The 18,475-nt window shown below is 44.2% G+C and overlaps 1 protein-coding gene and 1 pseudogene across 1 annotated transcript in view; one reads left to right on the forward strand and one right to left on the reverse strand.

Annotated features, from left to right (window-relative positions):
- The window catches only part of HSD17B3 (hydroxysteroid 17-beta dehydrogenase 3), a 40,132-nt gene extending 25,231 nt beyond the window's left edge, over positions 1 to 14,901 (forward strand). Inside the window, exons 6-11 of the mRNA XM_029920394.1 lie at positions 1,086 to 1,121; positions 4,463 to 4,497; positions 5,787 to 5,868; positions 6,505 to 6,570; positions 10,343 to 10,492; positions 14,337 to 14,901. Coding sequence (XP_029776254.1) covers positions 1,086 to 1,121; positions 4,463 to 4,497; positions 5,787 to 5,868; positions 6,505 to 6,570; positions 10,343 to 10,492; positions 14,337 to 14,435 — 468 coding nt within the window. The 3' untranslated portion in view covers positions 14,436 to 14,901. The remainder of the gene's footprint in view (positions 1 to 1,085; positions 1,122 to 4,462; positions 4,498 to 5,786; positions 5,869 to 6,504; positions 6,571 to 10,342; positions 10,493 to 14,336) is intronic.
- A 700-nt stretch (positions 14,902 to 15,601) lies between these two features.
- Positions 15,602 to 16,468, reverse strand: LOC115275946 (annotated as a pseudogene).
- Between the last annotated feature and the right edge of the window lie 2,007 nt (positions 16,469 to 18,475).

An 18,475-nucleotide genomic window follows, 5' to 3' on the forward strand; every position in this document is an offset into this window, starting at 1 on the left:
GGCACCACTCTTCATGACCATCTCTAGGACCTTCCTCCTTCTCTGCACACCAAAACTTTCCTGCCCACTGTCCCGTTCTCTTGGGGTTCTGTGTTCTGCTTTACAATCTTTGGGGGTTTTGTGTTGGCTGACACATTCATAGCTGTGGTTACAAATGGGAGGCGGCCAACTCTTTGGCTTTCATTGTCTTCCCAGGTAATAAGATTTTTTTCTTTTCTGTGTGAGGAAAGTCTGTGACACAAACTCTGTGGTTGGGGGTGTTGTACATCCTGCAAGCTTGACTCAGACATTTTGGGTCACCAGTGAATTTGTTATGCATTTAACAGTCCTTGAAGGCACTATTTGCTGACTCTTCTCCAGGTCCTGACTTTCAAAATCATGGAGCTATACTCATTCTGAACAGGCTGTCATGGTGTGCCTGTGGTCCTATTTAAGCCCCAAGTCTGCTGCATGGGCAAATAATGCCAGATTGCTTGGACATTGCTGCCCGTCCTTGCAAAATCCCCCTCTTAGCCACATATCTAACCCCATCTAACTCCCTATTTTTGGCACAAATCTGTGTCTCTCTGTTAACCATGCTCCATTATTGCTTTTCTTTCTCTGCTTATGTCTGCATTTGTGCCTGCTTCTGTATGTCCTTCCTATCCTTTCTGTCTGTCTTGATTCTAGTAGTTTCTTTATCTGTAGCCCAGAACCTCTTCCTTACATTATCATTTGCCTTTCTGTTCTCTATGCTGTTGTCTTCTAGACCCACAGACGCTAACCTCGCTTCCTTTAGTTAGAAGTCAACCATCTTCCTTTGAAAAACTGTGCTTTGAAGGAAAATCTCTAAATTTTGAAGGAAATTCTTAATTAACTTTTACTCAAGGTCAATTCTTATGAATCACAGTGAATGGCAGGTGCTCCCCAGTTCTAGAGCACACTTGGTGACCATCAATCAGGAGCCTCATTTCCAGGCTGAGTGAGTGAGGGACACTGTTCAGACACACACTTTTGCCCGTTTTATGGTTCTTTAGCACTGACTGCCTCTGAAGAGAATTTCTCAAATCATCCAACTAATTCATGGTTGTGGTTATTTATTACAGAGTCTCATCCACTGTAACATCACCTCAGTAGTGAAGGTAGGTGGTCAATACCTGTGCTAAATGCTTAAAATGTAGTCGCTGTTGGAATCTGGCAAGTCAGGAGAATTGCTTTCTTCTGCAGAAGCAAAATTCTGTGAACCTGAACTGCACTTGACTGAGAGGCCATATAGTGTTTTTTTAATTGATTCTTTTTTCATCAGGGAAATATAGTAATGAATTTATTCTCTAGAGTGTCTGAATCTTATTTTTCATCCAGTTTTGTCATAGGCCAAGATATATTATAAGGCTTGAACATACTTAGACATTAAACTTACTCAGGACTCCAGAACAACTTGGAAAAAAGGTACCTTCCTCTAATTTGTGTCTTTGTTAGTGGAGGAAAGCTCACTTGGAAAAATGACAGCAGGCCTTGCTTGGATTTTCGGGACTTCTGACATTCAATAAATATTTGTTGAATTAAAATTCAAGTTCATATGTATTCTGATCCTGATTCAGCTACTAGTTAGTTGGACAGTGTTGGGTATGTGGTTTAACTCCCTTGAATTTCAGAATCTTCATCTGTTCTTCAAAGAATGTGAGACTAAGGGTGTGTCAGGTGCCATTCAGCACTCATTTTCCTTGATTAGAGTCACTGTGTAGGCATTTATAGGCATGAGTATCACAAAGCTGTCCTATATTGTGCCTTTGCGTGAATAAGAAAAGGCACTCCCTCCACCTGGGTGGCTCTGTCAGTTAAGCATCTGGCTTTGGTTCATGAGGTCATGATCTCACAGTTGTGGGTTCAAGCCCTCCATCGGGCTCTGTGCTGACTGCTAGCTCAGAGACTGGAGCCTGCTTCAGATTCTGTATCTCCCTCTCTCTCTGATCCTCCCCTGCTTGCACTGTCTCTCTCTGTCTCTCAAAAACAAAATTAAAGAAAAGGCACCCCCTCTGAGCAGACGATTTGGGAAAAGGTGGTGCTTAAGAGTGGACAGATGATAATTTTGTGTGAACACAGTGTTTCCTTTTCATCTGAATGGGGAGGGTCCTCCTAATGGCTTGTGAGTGAACCTGGGCTTTCAGCTGACAGTCACCCCCACAGCTGGGTACCTTGCTCTATACACAAAATTCACAACTGTGCATCACAGTCCTTCTGACTGCTCTGGAAGGTCTGGGGGGAAGTGCAGCAGTGACTCAGTATGATCCCTGGTTTCACGGTGGGAGCCCTGTGAGGGACAGCAGGGCCCAGGCTCATCTTTATAGCACGGCCTGGCAGAGAAAGGCTGCTTTCCCAAAGAAAAACAAGTTTGCTGTCAATATAAGGAGGAAGATGGGTGCTGAGCAAACCAATGTAAATTAGACAAAAACTATTTTCACATTGGTTGTTCTTCTGTAAGAAGTTTTATAGTTTCCTGCTCAGTTATTCTTGGTACAGACATTCTTTGTAAGCTGAGCAAGCAATAGTTTTTTTTTTTTAAACCCCAGCTGATGTAATTGTAAGTTTTATAATATCCAAATGTTGTCTGCAGCCTTACCACTAAAATCTTTCATGTTATTTTACATGTTGATCTTGCAGTTTTGGTCCATTTGGTCACAGCGTTTCCCAAATGTATATGACAACCCCCTGGCTCCTTTAGCAGACAAATGCTTTGATTTGTAAAACAGTTTAAAAAAATATATTGGTAGTCACTAACCTCCTTAAATAGTGAATAAAACAAATTGAAGATTAGCTTTATGAGAATGCCATGCCTCAGTTGGCCACACTGGTTGGAGGCATGACTAGTACCACTCAGTTATCCCAAAGGAGCCACCTGGAAATAGTAGCGTTTTCTGTCAAGGGCAGGGATGCAGGAATGAGTCTGAGGGCAAAGGGAAGGTGGGGTAAGAGACTAAATATCGGGAGCTTTGAGACAGAGAAAGGCCCAGAAATTCCAATGTTATTTTTCTGTTGGAATCATTCATCCAACAAGGCTAGTGAATTCAGTAGGGAGGCTTTGAAGAAATGCTGGTGCTGTCCAACAGTGCGCCTATAATGCCTTTTAGGAGGTGGAGAGAGAGACAAGGGGAATGTACAGGCATGATCTCATCCTCTTGGTTCTCCTGCCTCCCTCAAAACCCAGTCTTTCTCGAGGTAGTCTACTGCCACGCCACCCCACTGCTGCCCCAGAGCAGTGAAAACCTTATCTGGAGGCCCCCAGGGTTAGGATTAAGGGCTTGATCTATGTATGATATAGGGATGGTGGTAGGCACAGAGCCTACGGAAGCTCCTGCAGGGCCCCAGGCAACATGGAAAGATAGGCAAAATTTGTCTTCCAGTCTTCAGTCTCCTTTATTTCTCTGCCCCTCCCCAACTGTTTGGATTCTCTCTTCTCAACCCCCTTCTAGAGACAAGGCCTGACTCCACTCAATTGTACCTTTGAGAACATTTCAGTCTGTGGGTTTGCTGCTTCTTTCTTTTTTCTTCCTTCCTTCCTTCCCTCCCTCCTTCCTTCCTTCCTTCCTTCCTTCCTTCCTTCCTTCCTTCCTTCCTTCCTTCCTTCCTGAGAGTGAGAAGCAGAGGGAAAGGGAGAGAATCTTAAGTAGGCTCCATGACCAGTGCAAAACCCAACACAGGGCTTGCTCTCAACAACCACGAGATGGTGACTTGAACTGAAATCAAGAGTCAGACACTTACCCAACTGAGCCACCCAGGTGCCTCTTCCTTAATTCTTAAAATGAGTGCCCTGTAATTATGAAGCTCTTTTAATAGTGGGTACTTGAGCTCCAGAACTGGTAGGGAAGGTCCTTTCCAGGGCTAGGCAGGTTGGGACAGGTAATGGATTCCTTAACACTTTTGTAATTCCAATGGACAGACAGACATGGTCTGTCTACGGAGCTATTTCACAGTCCACCTGCGAGCTGCTTACTTGGCTGCTGTGGGACAGAAGAGATGTCCTTCTCTGTCTCATTCTCATCGTATGTAAGATGTTCATGGATACTTGTTAGGTTTCCTGACGTCCCCCCTACTTCTAACCCATGGGTGAAGTTTATGATGGCCTGCATCCTTATGCCTGTCTCCCAGAATGAAGGGTATCTGGGGAACTTCAGTGTTGATCCCATGGTCAGAAGCCAATTTCCATAATTTGTCATTGCCCTCATTTTCCAGAAGACTAGCTGTATAGGGAAGAAACAGAGGTGTCTAACAGTTTGCCATTAGTCTAGGTTGCCTCTTGTGGATTTTATTCAGACCCCTAGTGTTGTCAGAATCACCTCCAACAAATGTCAGCAGATTTTCAAGGCCACCTGAGAGATAAAAACTCTTTTTTCCAACTTCCTCTGGCGCCTGCTTCCTTAAGCTCCCACCTACTGGCTACTTACTTCCTTTGTCAGAGGACTTAATTCTATCCTTTCTCTTACAGATGACACAGCTAATTCTGAAACACATGGAATCAAGGTAAAGTCTTATTTTGAAAAAACACAGAGCAGCACGGACTCCCTGGCCTGGGGACTGGGGACAGGATAGGGAGGGTGGAGGGATGGGGTTTATCCTGCTGCAGCTTTAGCCAGTGGAAAAACTGTGATGAAAGGATATGGAGATTGCAGCAGAAAATGTAATGTTCTGGGCCAGACTAGCTTTGCAAACAAATAAGCATATTTAAAGGTCAAATGTGGCATCTACTGGAGTGAGGAAGAGAACAGTGGTTTTGGCATACATTGCATTAAAAAGATTAACTTGGGGGCACCTTGGTGGCTCAGTTCGTTGAGCTTCCAACTTCAGCTCAGGTAATGATCTCAAGGTTTGTAAGTTCAAGTTCCATATTGGGCTCTGTGCTGACAGCTCAGAGCCTAGCGCCTGCTTTGGATTCTGTGTCTTCCTCTCTCTCTGTTCCTGCCCTGCTCGTGCTCATACTCTGTCTCTCATAAATAAATGAATGTTAAAAAATTTTAAGAAAAAGATTAACTCATGTTGAACATAAAAGAAACTTCAGAGGTTGGCCTGAAATCAAGGCCACCTCTTGTTATTACTCAAATTTAGTGGTAAAAATCACCACCCATGGGTGTCTGTACTTAGTCTGTGGTTTTATTACCCTATTACAACACCCTTTTGGGAACTGTTTTTTTTCAGGTGGTATTCATTAGACGCAAATGGTTGATAGTTTTATCTTCTTTAGAAGAAGAAGGGGCTTGGTCTTATATTCTAATCTGTAGTTTCTTGTTTTTTCTCAGTTGAATTCATCTAACTGAGAAGGATTAAAGTCACTGAATTTCAAAAAGATTAAGTAAAGACCCTGGAGACTTGTGCATGGATTTCTGTGTGAACAAATGATGGACTGTCAAAATTCACCCAAGACAGGATTCTGCATTTGACATCTGTCCTGTTTTGGGTTATCTCTATGAATCCAAAGACCTTGAACTTATGTGGTCACATTTGAGAAAGAAGGACCCCTTCCTCCTTGAGTCTTGTCTGAGCAGAATTGGTTTTGGTGGGGATCTTTGTCATAGCAGAGCCCCTGTTTCCAGGCACAAGCCCTTGATATCATGACTGTCAGATATCATCACTGTATGGTGTTGGAATCCATTCCGTAGGAAAAGGCTGCTTACAGTTCTGGGGAGAACACTTAGTGCACATGGCAGGCTAGAGAGGATGGACTTGTCCAGTGATCACAGGAGCCCCTTTGTTTTCTTCTCAAACTGTATGATCAGGCAGCAAAACATTCAGAGCTTTGCTTCTTTGATTTTTAGGCGGAAAGGGCTCATCTTGAACATTTCTTCTGGGGTGGCCCTCTTTCCCTGGCCTCTCTACTCCACGTATTCAGCTTCCAAGGTGAGCAACAGCATGCAGTCCAAGTTTCCTTCTCCTTCTTCTCTTGTTTCTCTTAGCTGGCATTTTCCTTTGGACTTTGGATCATCTGGCAAGCTGATGGACAGACTCACCTGGAGAGCACATGTACAGGGGGCTTCTGTGTACAGGGCTCATTAGCAGATGTCTGGGAACCACGTCAGCAGATACCCTTGGGCTGATGAAGCCCTGAGGCAGCATAGCTGGAGTAGGGCTGTCCCCATGGGATTCCAGGGCCTGAGAGCCCTGCTCTCTGGCTGCTGGCAAGTAACATTGTGGCTTTCTTCTGTCCTGGAGGCCTAGCCGGGAGGCCCCAAGCCCTAGTCATAAAACCAGACCCTCAGAGGAGGGGGTGTTCCCTGGCACTGGGACAAGGGAGAGCCTTCCCTAGGCGAGGTCATCTATATGCAGTGGTTCTAGGCATGTATTTATCCCAAAATGTATGTTCCTGCTCATTGAGGGAGCTCTTTCCAGGCCAAGAAGTCCTAATTCCCATTAGACAAACTGCTGCATTTTAAGACAAAGCAGGTCAGCTCCTTGTAGTCCCTTTAAGATCTGAATACATTGGCTCTGAGGACAAAGCAAGCTCTCCCCTTAGGTATTTTCTCCTTCTTGCTCCAGGCTTTTGTGTGCACGTTTTCCAAGGCACTGCAAGCAGAATATAAAAGGAAAGGAATCATTATTCAGGTGAGGTCAACAGCTGTAAGTCCTGGGACTGGGACTAGTAACTGTGGATTCCCACGGAGCTAGGGCCACTGCTTCCTGAAGGCCTGGCCAGGCCTGCGATGCCAGGTGGGAGGGTCCAGATGACACCACGTGAGTTCTTGTGACCCTCGCAATGGTAGCTGCCACCCCAATTGCCCTGGGTGCTGGAGGAGGAAATGGGGCAGGGTGAGTGAGCACTGCATCAGGACAGAACTTGGGGTCTTGTTTGACCAGACTTTACTCTCTGACCCAAGTACAGGAGATAGGCTTAGGTGGAATTGTGGAGAAGAACAAAAGAAAACTGCGCAAGCGATCTGTATTGGAAAGAGGAGGCAGTTAGGGGGGGTAGCAGTGGTCGGGCGGTGAGTAGCATTTGTGAGAGGGGTAGCGGCGGTAGGAGGGTGGGTAGTGGCAGTTGGAGGGTGGGTAGCAGCTGTGGACTTTGGATCATCTGGCAAGTTGATGGACAGACTCGCCCGGAGAGCGAGTAGTGGCTATCGGTGGGTGGGTGGGTAGGTACAGTCGGCGGTGGGTAGAAGCGGTGGTAACAATGGTTGTAAGTGGGTGGGTAGCGACGGTCGGGGTGCATAGTGGCTGTGGAGGATAGCAGCAGTCAGGGGGTGGGTAGTGGCGGTAGGAGGTGGGTAGCAGCAGTGGGGGGTACTCTGGGAGCTGTTCATCTGTGATGGGCCACAGAGATCCCCACCCTGGTTCTTGAGCAGTTGGAGAAGAGGTGCCTGGCTTCCTCTTTCCTCTACAAAGACAGAACCATCGTTGAGATGACCTTGTCCCAACAATAAACAGAGGAGGGATGTCAGCCATCTGCAGGCTGTGCAATATGACATATATGTGCTTGACTCAGCAACATAGAGTCAAGTGCTTTCTGGAACCTGGAATAAACAGTTTACAGAGGTTTTTTGTTCTTGTTTGGGAAGAAGCTTTAAGACATACCATTAGAAATGAAAAAGAAAACTCACAGTTAAATCTATAAAATTATTGCTGTATATTCCTGATTTTCAATTAAAATACCCAGGTGAGAACATCTCAGGTGGCTGTTCCTATAAATTAATCACTTAAAGGATAAAGGCATATCAATATACCTTATTCAATTGGCAGATATAAGTTAATGGTAGGAACTTTGCAAATAACACCGTCTTCCATGGTGAATGATTTTTAACAGCCCTGTCACTAGACCACAGTCCTGTTCTCTGCCCTGATGGATTCAATTCTCACCTATCAGATATTTCCCCCTCTTATACATTCTCCAAATCCTAGCTGATAGATTCTTTTTGCAACAGTGCTACTCCATATAGGCTAAATTTCCTGCAGTAAAAAATAACTCCTAAAATCTCATTGGCTTAAAACTACAAAGATTTATTTCTCATTCATTATAAGCTGGCAGAGAAGATTAACTCCTTGTAGTGATGCAGGGACCCAGGCTGATGGAGCAGCCACCATCTTGGATATTGTCAATTGATACACCAGAGAAAAAGTGGGAGGAATTCTTGAAGATCTTGCTTTGATATTTAAGGGCTCTGGATCAGAAAATATAAGAAGCATGCATTCTCAAACCTGTTATTTCCCTATCTGGAAACTGGGTTTAAGAATGCATGCTTCTTGGGGTGCCTGGGTGGCTCAGTCAGTTAAGCATCTAACTTCAGTTCAGGTCATGATCTCACAGTTTGTAGGTTCAAGCCCCATGTAGGTCTCTGTGCTGACAGCTCAGAGCCTGGAGCCTGCTCTGGATTCTGTGTCTCCCCTTCTATTTGCCCCTCCCCTGCTCACGATGTGTCTCTGTTTCTCAATAATAAATAAATGTTAAAAAAAAAAAAGAATGCATGCTTCTTATATTTCCCTAAGAGTAACACTTTGAGATCTTTAGAAGAAAAGTGTTATACAAATTGATGATAGTGTTAATTTCCATGAGAACCAATTCAATTGTTGATCAACTCATAATTAGATTCAGTTATTAAACAATGCAATTTCAAGTGTGATTAAGTTTTGGGGTGATGGGGGGTTTAGGAGCCAATGGCCAAGAAAGATTTCTTGAAGACATCTTTGGTGCAAAAAGGTGATTTTATTAAAGCATGGGGACAGGACCCAAGGGAGGAAGAGTTGCACTGGGGTTGTGAAGAGTGGCTGGTTATATACTATGGAGGTGGGGGAGGTAAAGTCAAAAGGGAGGCCTCCAGAGGTACTTTGATGTGCTGAAGAGAACTGAAAGATACCCAAGGCCCGGCTATTGTCAAGTTAAGGTTGTTTTCATGTAGTAAGCCTTTAACATAGAAGAGTTGGGAGTTTCTGGAGAAACTTTATACTCTGTATTTGCCTCAAGTATTTGTCAATGGGCTGCAGGGTAAAAGGAAATTTAATTTTACCTGCCACTCCCCTCTTGCCTTTGTTCTCCATATCACTATGGAGGGGTGATGATAGGGCTCCAGGAAACTGAGTCTTTAGGTTTCTGGAGATTAGGCTATTGGTAAGATTGTCTTTTTCTTGTAATTTACTAAGATATTTATAAACTGATGCAGACCCATGTTCTGTATGACTGTGATCTCTACTAGTTAACCATTTGTTTTCTTCCTTTCCTTTGTTCTTGGGCAGCCAGGAACACCTAAGGAATATCACACATATCCCACAGGGTGTGTGTTGTGTGTGTGTGTGTGCACCAGCTTGTACTTTGCCCTTAGCATGCCTTATGCTCCCTCATCAGTGTGAAGAAAATGTGATGGGAGGAAAAATAAAAGCAAGAAAACAAGCAAAAATCTTTTTTTCTTTCTAAGGATGCTGAGGTCTCTGTGTCTGGGAATAAAGTAAGAAACCTTACTATGAATTCTCATGCTAGGACACAGGGTGGTGAGATCCCAGATGGAAACATGGTGTTGAATTTGCAGGCACGGTGTGTGGTTGTTTATTTTTCTTACCACAACAGGAAAGATCATCAGGGGTGTGCCACCCCTGGCTCCTAACTGAAGCATGAAAGTGTGAATCCAGAGAGCTCTGCATTGCTCCATCTTTGGCTGTATGTGTTAGATAAACTTATTGGATAATGTTGCCAGATAAAATACAAGATATCCAGTTTAGTGTGAATTTCAGATCATAATAATTTCTTTTTTGGTATAGGTGTAAACCATGCAATACTTGGGACATTGTATACTGAAACTTTTTCCCTTGTTTGTCTGGGTTTCAAATTTTACTGAGTGTCTTACATTTTTATTGTTGAAATCTGGCCACGATGTTCCTTTAAAATTTTTTTAAAGTTTATTTATTTTGGAGAGAGACAAAGAGTGAGAAGGGGAGGGACAGAGAGAGAGGAAGACACAGAATCCGAAGCAGGCTCCAGGCTCTGAGCCATCAGCACAGAGCCTGACACAGGGCTTGAACCCATGAACCGTGAGATCACTACCTGAGCCAAAGTTGGATGCTCAACTGACTGAGCCACCCAGGCGCTCCTGGCCACCATGTTTTAAGAGATAACTCATGTCCTCAGTCACCCCATGTACATTTGAACCACCTGATATGGTGTGGCTAAGGGCTCAGCTTGAGTTAGTGGTAAAATTAAGCCAGAAACCACCCTTTCTGATTCACAGCTCTGTATCAGTTTATGCCTTTTCAGTGCTCCATTATCAGCTAAGATCCTGAGACTTTTTACAGGAAGAACAGAATTGGAAAATGAAGGATGGTTAAAATAGATGTTAATTTCTCAGGTGTGGGCAGATTGCTCCTGTGTTATGGCCTTTATTTCTAATTGCAGGTGCTGACCCCTTATGCTGTTTCGACCTCAATGACAAAATATCTAAACACCAACATGATAACCAAGACTGCTGATGAGTTTGTTAAAGAATCACTGAATTATGTCACAATTGGAGATGAAACCTGTGGCTCTCTCACCCACGAAATCTTGGTAACTGATAAATTCTTTCTCCAAGCAAGGGAGGCAGGTGTGCAGGCGACCCCAGCAGAGCTCTTCCTTGCTGTTGGAACAGTCAATCATTTCCTCTCATGGCGAGAATAGTGCTGCCAGGGGTTATGCTACTAAGTAGTAACATAGCCAGTTAAAGAGCATATGTGGCAAAGAGGAGAAGCTGGAGACTTAGGTGCTCAGCCCATAGATAATCCCAAAATTGGCAAATATCACCCTTGGCTGCCACACTTCTTTCCTCAAATAGTAAGGTGGCTTCCTGAGCTCTTGGGAAGGGAAGACCAAGACACAGGGAGCTTCCCTGGGTCGGGGTGAGAGGGATTGCTGCTGTCTTCTCTGGCCCTCTGTGTTAGGGAATGTTTAACTTCCTGGCTTTCCAGGAAAAAAAACCCAAAGCCTTTGATTTGTAGCATTTGCTGATTTTCATGGTTTAAGTACTCCCCCCATGGCTGAGTTTAAGCTACCATTGTGTTGTCATGGCACTTGAAATTAGGAGTGTGCGTGATTGGCAAGTACAAACTGGCTCTTGAATAGCATGGACTCCATCAAATGTGGGGATAAAATTCAGTGGGATATGCTATGAGGAGTTCTTACCATCCCTAGGCTGCTTGTAGAAGCAACCATAAACATGAAACACAGGTAGATTTGATTATTGCATGCTGATACTGAAAACAAACACACATATTGTCGGGGCAGTTCTGTTTCCAGTATCACCAACACATTTTAGACAGATCTTTACTTTCCCTTCATATGTGAACCTTCTCTTCTGCTTCATGTGCTTTTCTACTATGGGTATTAGGTTTCTCCCCACTCTCTCTTTCTCTCTCAGATTCTAGAAGGATTCATGGATGGGTACACTAAATCTTCCAAAGCATTCAGTTGCCTCCTGGGACTTACAGAGAGACTCTACAAGAGATACTGAATTGACTTAGAGGATTACTCGCTACTTTTACTGTAGAGCCCCAACAGTGTGCAGAATCACCAATTTAACACACACTTTTACAAAGTGGGCATGCAGAAAGACCATTAGAACTTTATTTTGCCTATTGCTGATCTGGTCTTTTTCTAGATTACCACTTGCTGTGTGGTGGATAAACTAATTAATGAAAAGTCCTGTGAGTTTAAATTTAGTTTGATCTAGTAATCTAAACTAAGTATTTAGGAAATGTGCTTTTGTCTATTATTTAATGTGTTCAGTCTTTCTGGGAGCATCCCTTTCTGCTGCCTCTCTCACTAAGAAGATATTGGGAAGAAGAATCTTCACGATTTCCTGCTGGTCTTTAAGTGTGTGTGGCTGATGTCCCACATCTATCTGGTGCTTGTGCACCTTGCTGTTGATGACCCTTTCTGTCCATTTGGCTTGGCCAGTGAGCTGCCAGCTGATAACTACAGACCTCTGAATTTCTGCTACCTCCCTCATCCAACCATAGCTCTGCAGTCCATCAGCTTTGGTTCATAAAGGCCCTCTGGCTCTCACTTCTGCATCAGCATCAACATGGACCTGGCTTGTGCTAGAAAACCAAATGTCAGCACCTGAAGAGTATACTCCTGAAGAGTGGGGGCAATATCTCCCTCTTTGCCCTCACTGCCACCCTTACTTATTTAACACACTTTCATATTCTCTATGTGAATCCCCTGGTCCCCCAGCCCTCTACACAGCCTAAGCCCAGAGGAGACACATCCTTTGGGATGTTGGTGTCTTAAATGGAATACATTAGCATTTAGAAAATGTTTTCCTGAGACAATAGCCTGGCTTGCAAGGATATTGTTTTGCTACATAATGCAATTCTAAATGTCAAAAGGTGAAAAAAATTTTGGTTTTTCTCTTTTGATTTCTTTTTTTTTTTTTTTTTGGTAATGTTTGTTTGTTTGTTCATTTGTTTTGAGATTGAGAGAGAAAGCCATAGAGAGAATCCCAAGCAGGCTCTGTGCTCTCAATGTAGCTCAGTGCAGGGCTTGATCTCACAAACTGTGAGATCATGACCTGAGCCAACATCAAGAGTTGGATGTTTATCCGACTAAGCCACTCAGGAGCTCCTCTCTTTTCATTTCTTATGTAACAAATCCGATCTCTTCTGGCAAACAGATGTCAAGAACAGACTGACTAAGCAAAAGAGTCCTTGTGCCTGTTGAAGCAAAAAAGAAAGCAAAGGAGAACACACAAACCATTAAAGCAAATTTGGTGTTCACTGGGACTTAGAAAGATTGTTGAATCTAAAATTATGTGTAATCAAGTAGAATTGACTGGTAAACAAAAAACCCTTCCATTACAAAAAGGCAAGACAAGAACATCATGCTCTTTACTAAGGAGTTTTAGGGCAGGAACTCTAAGATAGATTCCATGTGGTACTTGGGGTTACCTCACCTAATCTTCCTAATCATCTTGTAAGGTAGGTCATTTGGTTCCTGTTTTACAGTTGAAGAAACTGAAGTTCAGAGGTAGGTCAGATGCTCAAGGCTACTTGGCTGGTGATGGTGAAGTTAGGTTTCAAGTCTACTTTTGCCCAACATCATGCTTTTTCTGGTTTCATCTACACCATCCTTCTAGGTTGGTAGGAGGTAGACAGCAATGGAGATAGAAGAAGGGATGTTTTAGACCATTTTCTAGAGAGCTGGAATTTTAATTTATTTTCTTTATGGCTGACTTCACTAAGCCAAAACATTTAGTTTAAGGCAAAGCTAATGAAAGAGCTTGATTTTGCTATAAGATTAAAAAGCTTTATCTAAAGGGGAGAAAAGTGAAGTTCTTAAGGAAGAGGTTGCATTCACTCATTGACTTGGTTAGTGGGAGAAGAGTTCTTCTTTGGTTCCCAGAAGCTATCTTTGGTTCCCTGCTTAGAAATATCTCAGTGAATGCAATGGTCTGAGAATCTAAGCTGTCTGAAGAATATGAACACTTCCTGAAAAACTCACAACTTCCTCTGGTTGAAAGCCTGTTGTTTGGTGTGGAGCAGGTAGACTGAGGAATGTTGGATGCCCAGGATTACACTGTAGACAAAATGATTTCTTCTGGGGGCCTGGACCAGTTTTATAGGACATGGACATGATTTGAGGGCAGGAAGCCTTCTAAAGCCTCATGCCATGGCTTGAAGCACCCTCTTCCTTTTCCAAGAAAATGCTCTGTGTTAGTTATATATACCTTGCTGTGTCAACTTTTGTTCATGAACTCATCCATGCATTTGTGTATTTGATTAGCACCTATTATGCCACAGGCATTGTACAAAGTGATAAGAGCATTTCTCACTCTTTTCTGGAATCCCATTTTAGTAGAACCTTGGTAAAAAGAACTTGAAGACACTGGGAAAATTGGGCATCAGGAAGAGGAAGTGCTCACTAAGAAAAGGAGAAAGAGGGGGAGGGGTGTTATTCTGGACTTATTTAGAATTTCTTCAAGGTTGGTTATAAAAGTGACTGTTTTGGTTTCTGAGAAAACCTTGCTTGCTGAGAAAGTGCCACAACACTTTTAAATTTTAGCAAGTGCTTAAAAGATTTTGAGATTTAAGTTCAGTTGTCAGAAAAATATTTTTAGGGTCACCTGGGTGGCCCAGTCGGTTAAGCGTCTAACTCATGAGTTTGGCTTAGATCGTGATCTTGCTATTTGTGACTTTGAGCGCTGCGTCTGGCTCTGTGCTGATAGCTTGGGATCCTCTCTCTCCCTCTCTCTCTGCCCCTCCCCTGCTCATGCTCTCTCTCTCTCTCTCTCTCTCAAAGTAAATAAACTTAAAAAAATTTTTTTGAAGAAGATGACTATAAACTGAGATGTTTAGTTGTAACTTACTTGCTCTTCTTTTTTTTCCCCAAACACTCACGTTTTTGTCTATTTAAGCGGAGCTTCCTGAACCTGATACCATCCTGGGTTTTGTACAACAGCACATTCCAGAAGAAATACATGGACTACCTCAAGCAGAATACCAAGACCATATAGTCCAAGTGGGCTGATGCTCCATCCAGCATTGTCCTCTTCTCCAAGTTCTGTGTTGGCTGCAGAAAACTTATGAACAGACCAGCATCTGCCACTCCTCTGAAGCTGGAGACACTGTGTCATAAATGCAGTACTGAAAATGCAACTTTTTTTTTGCCACTTTACTTGAATTTGGAGATCTTTGGGAAAGCTGTAGTATAAAAATGTATTGTGCAATGGGGTCTTAAGGCTTTCTTTGTGAGAAGATGAGGGTGTCTATAGAAAAAACCAGAAGAATTTCTATGTGGGATTATAACAGAAATGTGGTGAGAAGAAAGCCTTTGATATTTTGAATATTGAGAATAATTTATACCTATAAGCTACTTTATAGCTATGTTAAAGAATGTCTGAAGGAGGTGCCTTGGTGGCTCAGGTGGTTCAGTCCACTCTTGATTTCCACGCAGGCCATGTTCTCTTAGTTTTATGAGTTTGAGCCCTACGTTGGGTTCTGTGCACTGACTGTGTGGAGACTGCTAGATTCTCTCTCTTCCTCTCTCTCTGCCCCTCCCCTGCTCATACTCTCTCTGTCTCTCTCAAAATAAAAAAAAAAAAAAAAGAAGAACGTCTGAAGTTACTTAACTTTACCAAGACTGCTGTAGTCCTGGAGCACTCAACCTGGGCTCCTCAGAGACCTAGGAAACTCTAGGGAAGGGTGTGTGGGCAATAGCTACATCAGGCCAGATTCTGGGACCGTTTTATTTCAACTAAAGCAGAACCAGCTTTATTTATTTTATTTATATTTGGGGTTCTATGTCAGGCTGTGTTCACAAAAACAAAGCATAAAAGCATACATTGATAAAAATAGGGGTTTTTTTCAGCCTAAAAAATGAAAATTTATTGAGAATTCCTGGGATGATGGTTATAACCTCTCAACCTGGAGGGAGGAACCAACACTAGGAAATCACTCAGAAATCCCACTGTCCCAACACCTCTGGCCAACACAGAGAGGAGCGAAATCATTCTCCCCAAAACTGGTCAGGCTTTGTTCATCCAAGAAGGGCTGGGAGGCCAGATGCAGAAGGGACCATCACGTGGTACTGGGGGGTAATTTGGGGGTTGTGCTGGACCCCGAGCCAACTCCTCAAAAACCAGGGGAGAAACATCCACTTCTCTGGCTGTGGAGTTCCTGGTCACCAGGCTCGTTTCTTACCCTTGATGAGGCTGTCACTGCCCCCGGGTAAAACTTTCATCCTGTAGGTTCAGGACAAGGTTGTCAGCAGTGAGATAGATGCGGTCTTGGAGATGTTCTGCGCCGCCCGGATCTTGCGCAGCTTTATATAGCCAGGGATTTTGCTCTGGCGGCCTCAGCCTCATCCTCGCCTACACAATCTTCTGCCGCTGTTCCTGCTTTGCTTTTTCCACCAAAAACTGGGCTCGTTGGGCCTCCTGCTGAGCCACTAATTTGACTTCCACAGCGGCTGTGTACTCTCCGCTAAAGCTCAGCTCTGTGATGGCCACATCATCCAGGATGAGGCTGAAGTCCTTGGCCCTCTCTGTCAGCTCCCAGCGGATCAACAAGGATACCTGGGCCCTCTGGGCGATCAGCTGTGAAACATTGAACTTGGCCACCACACTCTGGAGCACCTCGTTGACGATGGTAGCACTCGCTCCTCGTAGTCTAGCCCAAGGCGCTGGTACATGCTAGGAAGCTCCGTGGCATTGGGTCGAGACGGCACGCGCAGGGAAATATTCACCATCTGCAGGTCTTTGGAGCCTGTCGGGGAAGAAATCTTTCGGGGTCTGGCCCGAATGTCATAGATGATGGGGTACTGGAACCAGGGGATCCTAAAGTGAAGGCCCTTGGCCAGAATGGTGTCCTGCTGCAAGCCACCGATCCGATTAAAGAAAATGGCTCTGTGCCCGCCTTCCACGGTGAACACAGATTCGCGGACGCCGTAAGCCACGGCGCCTGCCCCCAGCAGCAGTTTCAGCACCGTGCCCATACCCCGGGGCCCCGAGGGCTGCCGCCCCGGTAAGTCCTTCAAGTTCTGGGCCATGTCCGATTCTGAGGCCGGTGGCACCAGAGGTCAGAAGTGGGTGCCGGCCCGCCTCTACCCAGCTCCAGTTTAGAGATCGCACCCTTCACACGAGGGTCCGGGGCCCATGGTGCTTGCGGGAGAAAGTGAAAAAAATAGTTTAAAAACCATTACTCGAATGCAGGAGTTGATACCTGCAGAAAGGAGATTTTTCTAAGTCTCCAGCTTTGGGGGTGCGGGGCTGAGGGCTTTGGGGGAACTGCTATCCTTCAGCTCTTGAGGGAGTTGGAGGAGGAGCACAGCAGCAGGCCTCCCTGTTTTGGCTGGCCTTTGTCAAGAGTGCTCCCCCCCACCCCCCACCCCCACATCGCCCTGCTCTAGGCCCTGCTGACAGTCCGTGGCACTCATGTTTTCTAAGACCATCACTGGCATTAGCGGTGTGAAAAAAGAATGTATGTACTGCCACTCCAGTTACAAAAGGAATCTGGGATATTTGGTTGGAATTTATGGGACATTTTGATGTTCTGGGGGCAGTACAGGGTAGATAGAACATTTAAAACCTCGGTAAGCTTAGAAATCGTTGCCTGTAACATCATAGCTTTTATTTAAGCCTGCTCTGGGGAAAAGACTGGGAAAAGTTATTCATTCTGAGGTATGGATATCTACTTAAATTTTAACAATAATAACTACAGTACAGAATGTTTTTATGGTGCCCATATGTATTGGCTATTTACCTATTGTCTTCCATCTGAAACCCCACTTTCCATTCTCTGATCTATGATGCTGGGCTAGGAGGTTTCAGACTCTGGTCTTAAGACACTTATGCCAGCTGGCTTTATGTTAGCTTCTGCCTATGGGAGGCCAATTTGGGAGAGTAAAAGGAAGTAAAAGGGCCCAGGGAAAACTCCTTCCTGTTCACACTCTTGTTGCCATCCCTCTGCAGAGGGAACAGTGTTAGCCAGACTCAGCACCAACCAAGAAACAGCCTGTAAGGATGTAGTACCAGACCCCACAATGCCCTCTTTGGGGAACTGAGCATTGATCAGGCAGAGGTTCCCTGTTGGAGCACCCAGTTCCTAGAAACACCACCTTCTCTCCTGGTTCTATCAGCCTGTAGCCACTGATAACTGAGTTACTTAGTATCCTCTTTTTGCCCTTTCAGCCTTCTGAATTTAGTGTGACCAATCCCTTCTACTGAATCCTTTCTGTTTGAAATGCTCAGTGTGTTTTTCTTTTTGTCATTGGCCCTGGCTGAGACTCTCAGTCAATTACCTTGCCTGATCTAGGAAGCTGGGTGGGTTGACTCTTATTTTGGCAATGAATAATCAGAAACTCAGGGTCCTTAAACTGAAGGCACAATTGATCAATTTGAGGAATTATTTGCAACTGTGGGTGAAGGGTGTAGGGAAGTCATCAGAGTTAGTAAATTGGTGCTTTTATTACCCCTAAAGCCTAAAGGGGCTGGGAAGGGAGCAATTATAGACCCAGTGAGAGAGACAGAGAGAGGGAGAGGAAGAAAGAGAGAGCTGGAGAAAGAACAGTGTAAGGAGCTCTGTCTCAGAAGATCTGTGACCTTCAGCTGAGAGATGCTGCCAGGTTATGGCCACCCCATAGAGAGGAAGAGAGGATTGTGATATTGTGATTTCTAATGAGAAATATATGTTATCTTTATCTCCATTCCTTGGAATTTCCCAGGTGATAAGAACAATAAGTGTGCTATTTGTTATTCATGACAAGCCCCTTTTCAAACACATTTGAATTTATATTAATAAGGTGACTTTTGGAAAGCCATAAGGATGGGAGCTGGTTGCCAGAGAAACTGACAATGTGATTAGAAGGTTGGAACTTTCATTTCTACTCCTCAACCTCTGGGGAGGGGACAGAGGGTGGAGGTTAAGTTCATTCACCAATGACCAATGATTTAATCAAGCATGCCTACATAATAAAGGCTCTATAAACTATGGGTTTTGGAGAGCTTCCAAGGTTGGTGAACATGTGGAGGTGCTGCCTGGAGAAGTGGCATGCTAC

This window comes from Suricata suricatta, chromosome 13, assembly GCF_006229205.1.
Source record: "Suricata suricatta isolate VVHF042 chromosome 13, meerkat_22Aug2017_6uvM2_HiC, whole genome shotgun sequence".
NCBI lineage: Eukaryota > Metazoa > Chordata > Mammalia > Carnivora > Herpestidae > Suricata > Suricata suricatta.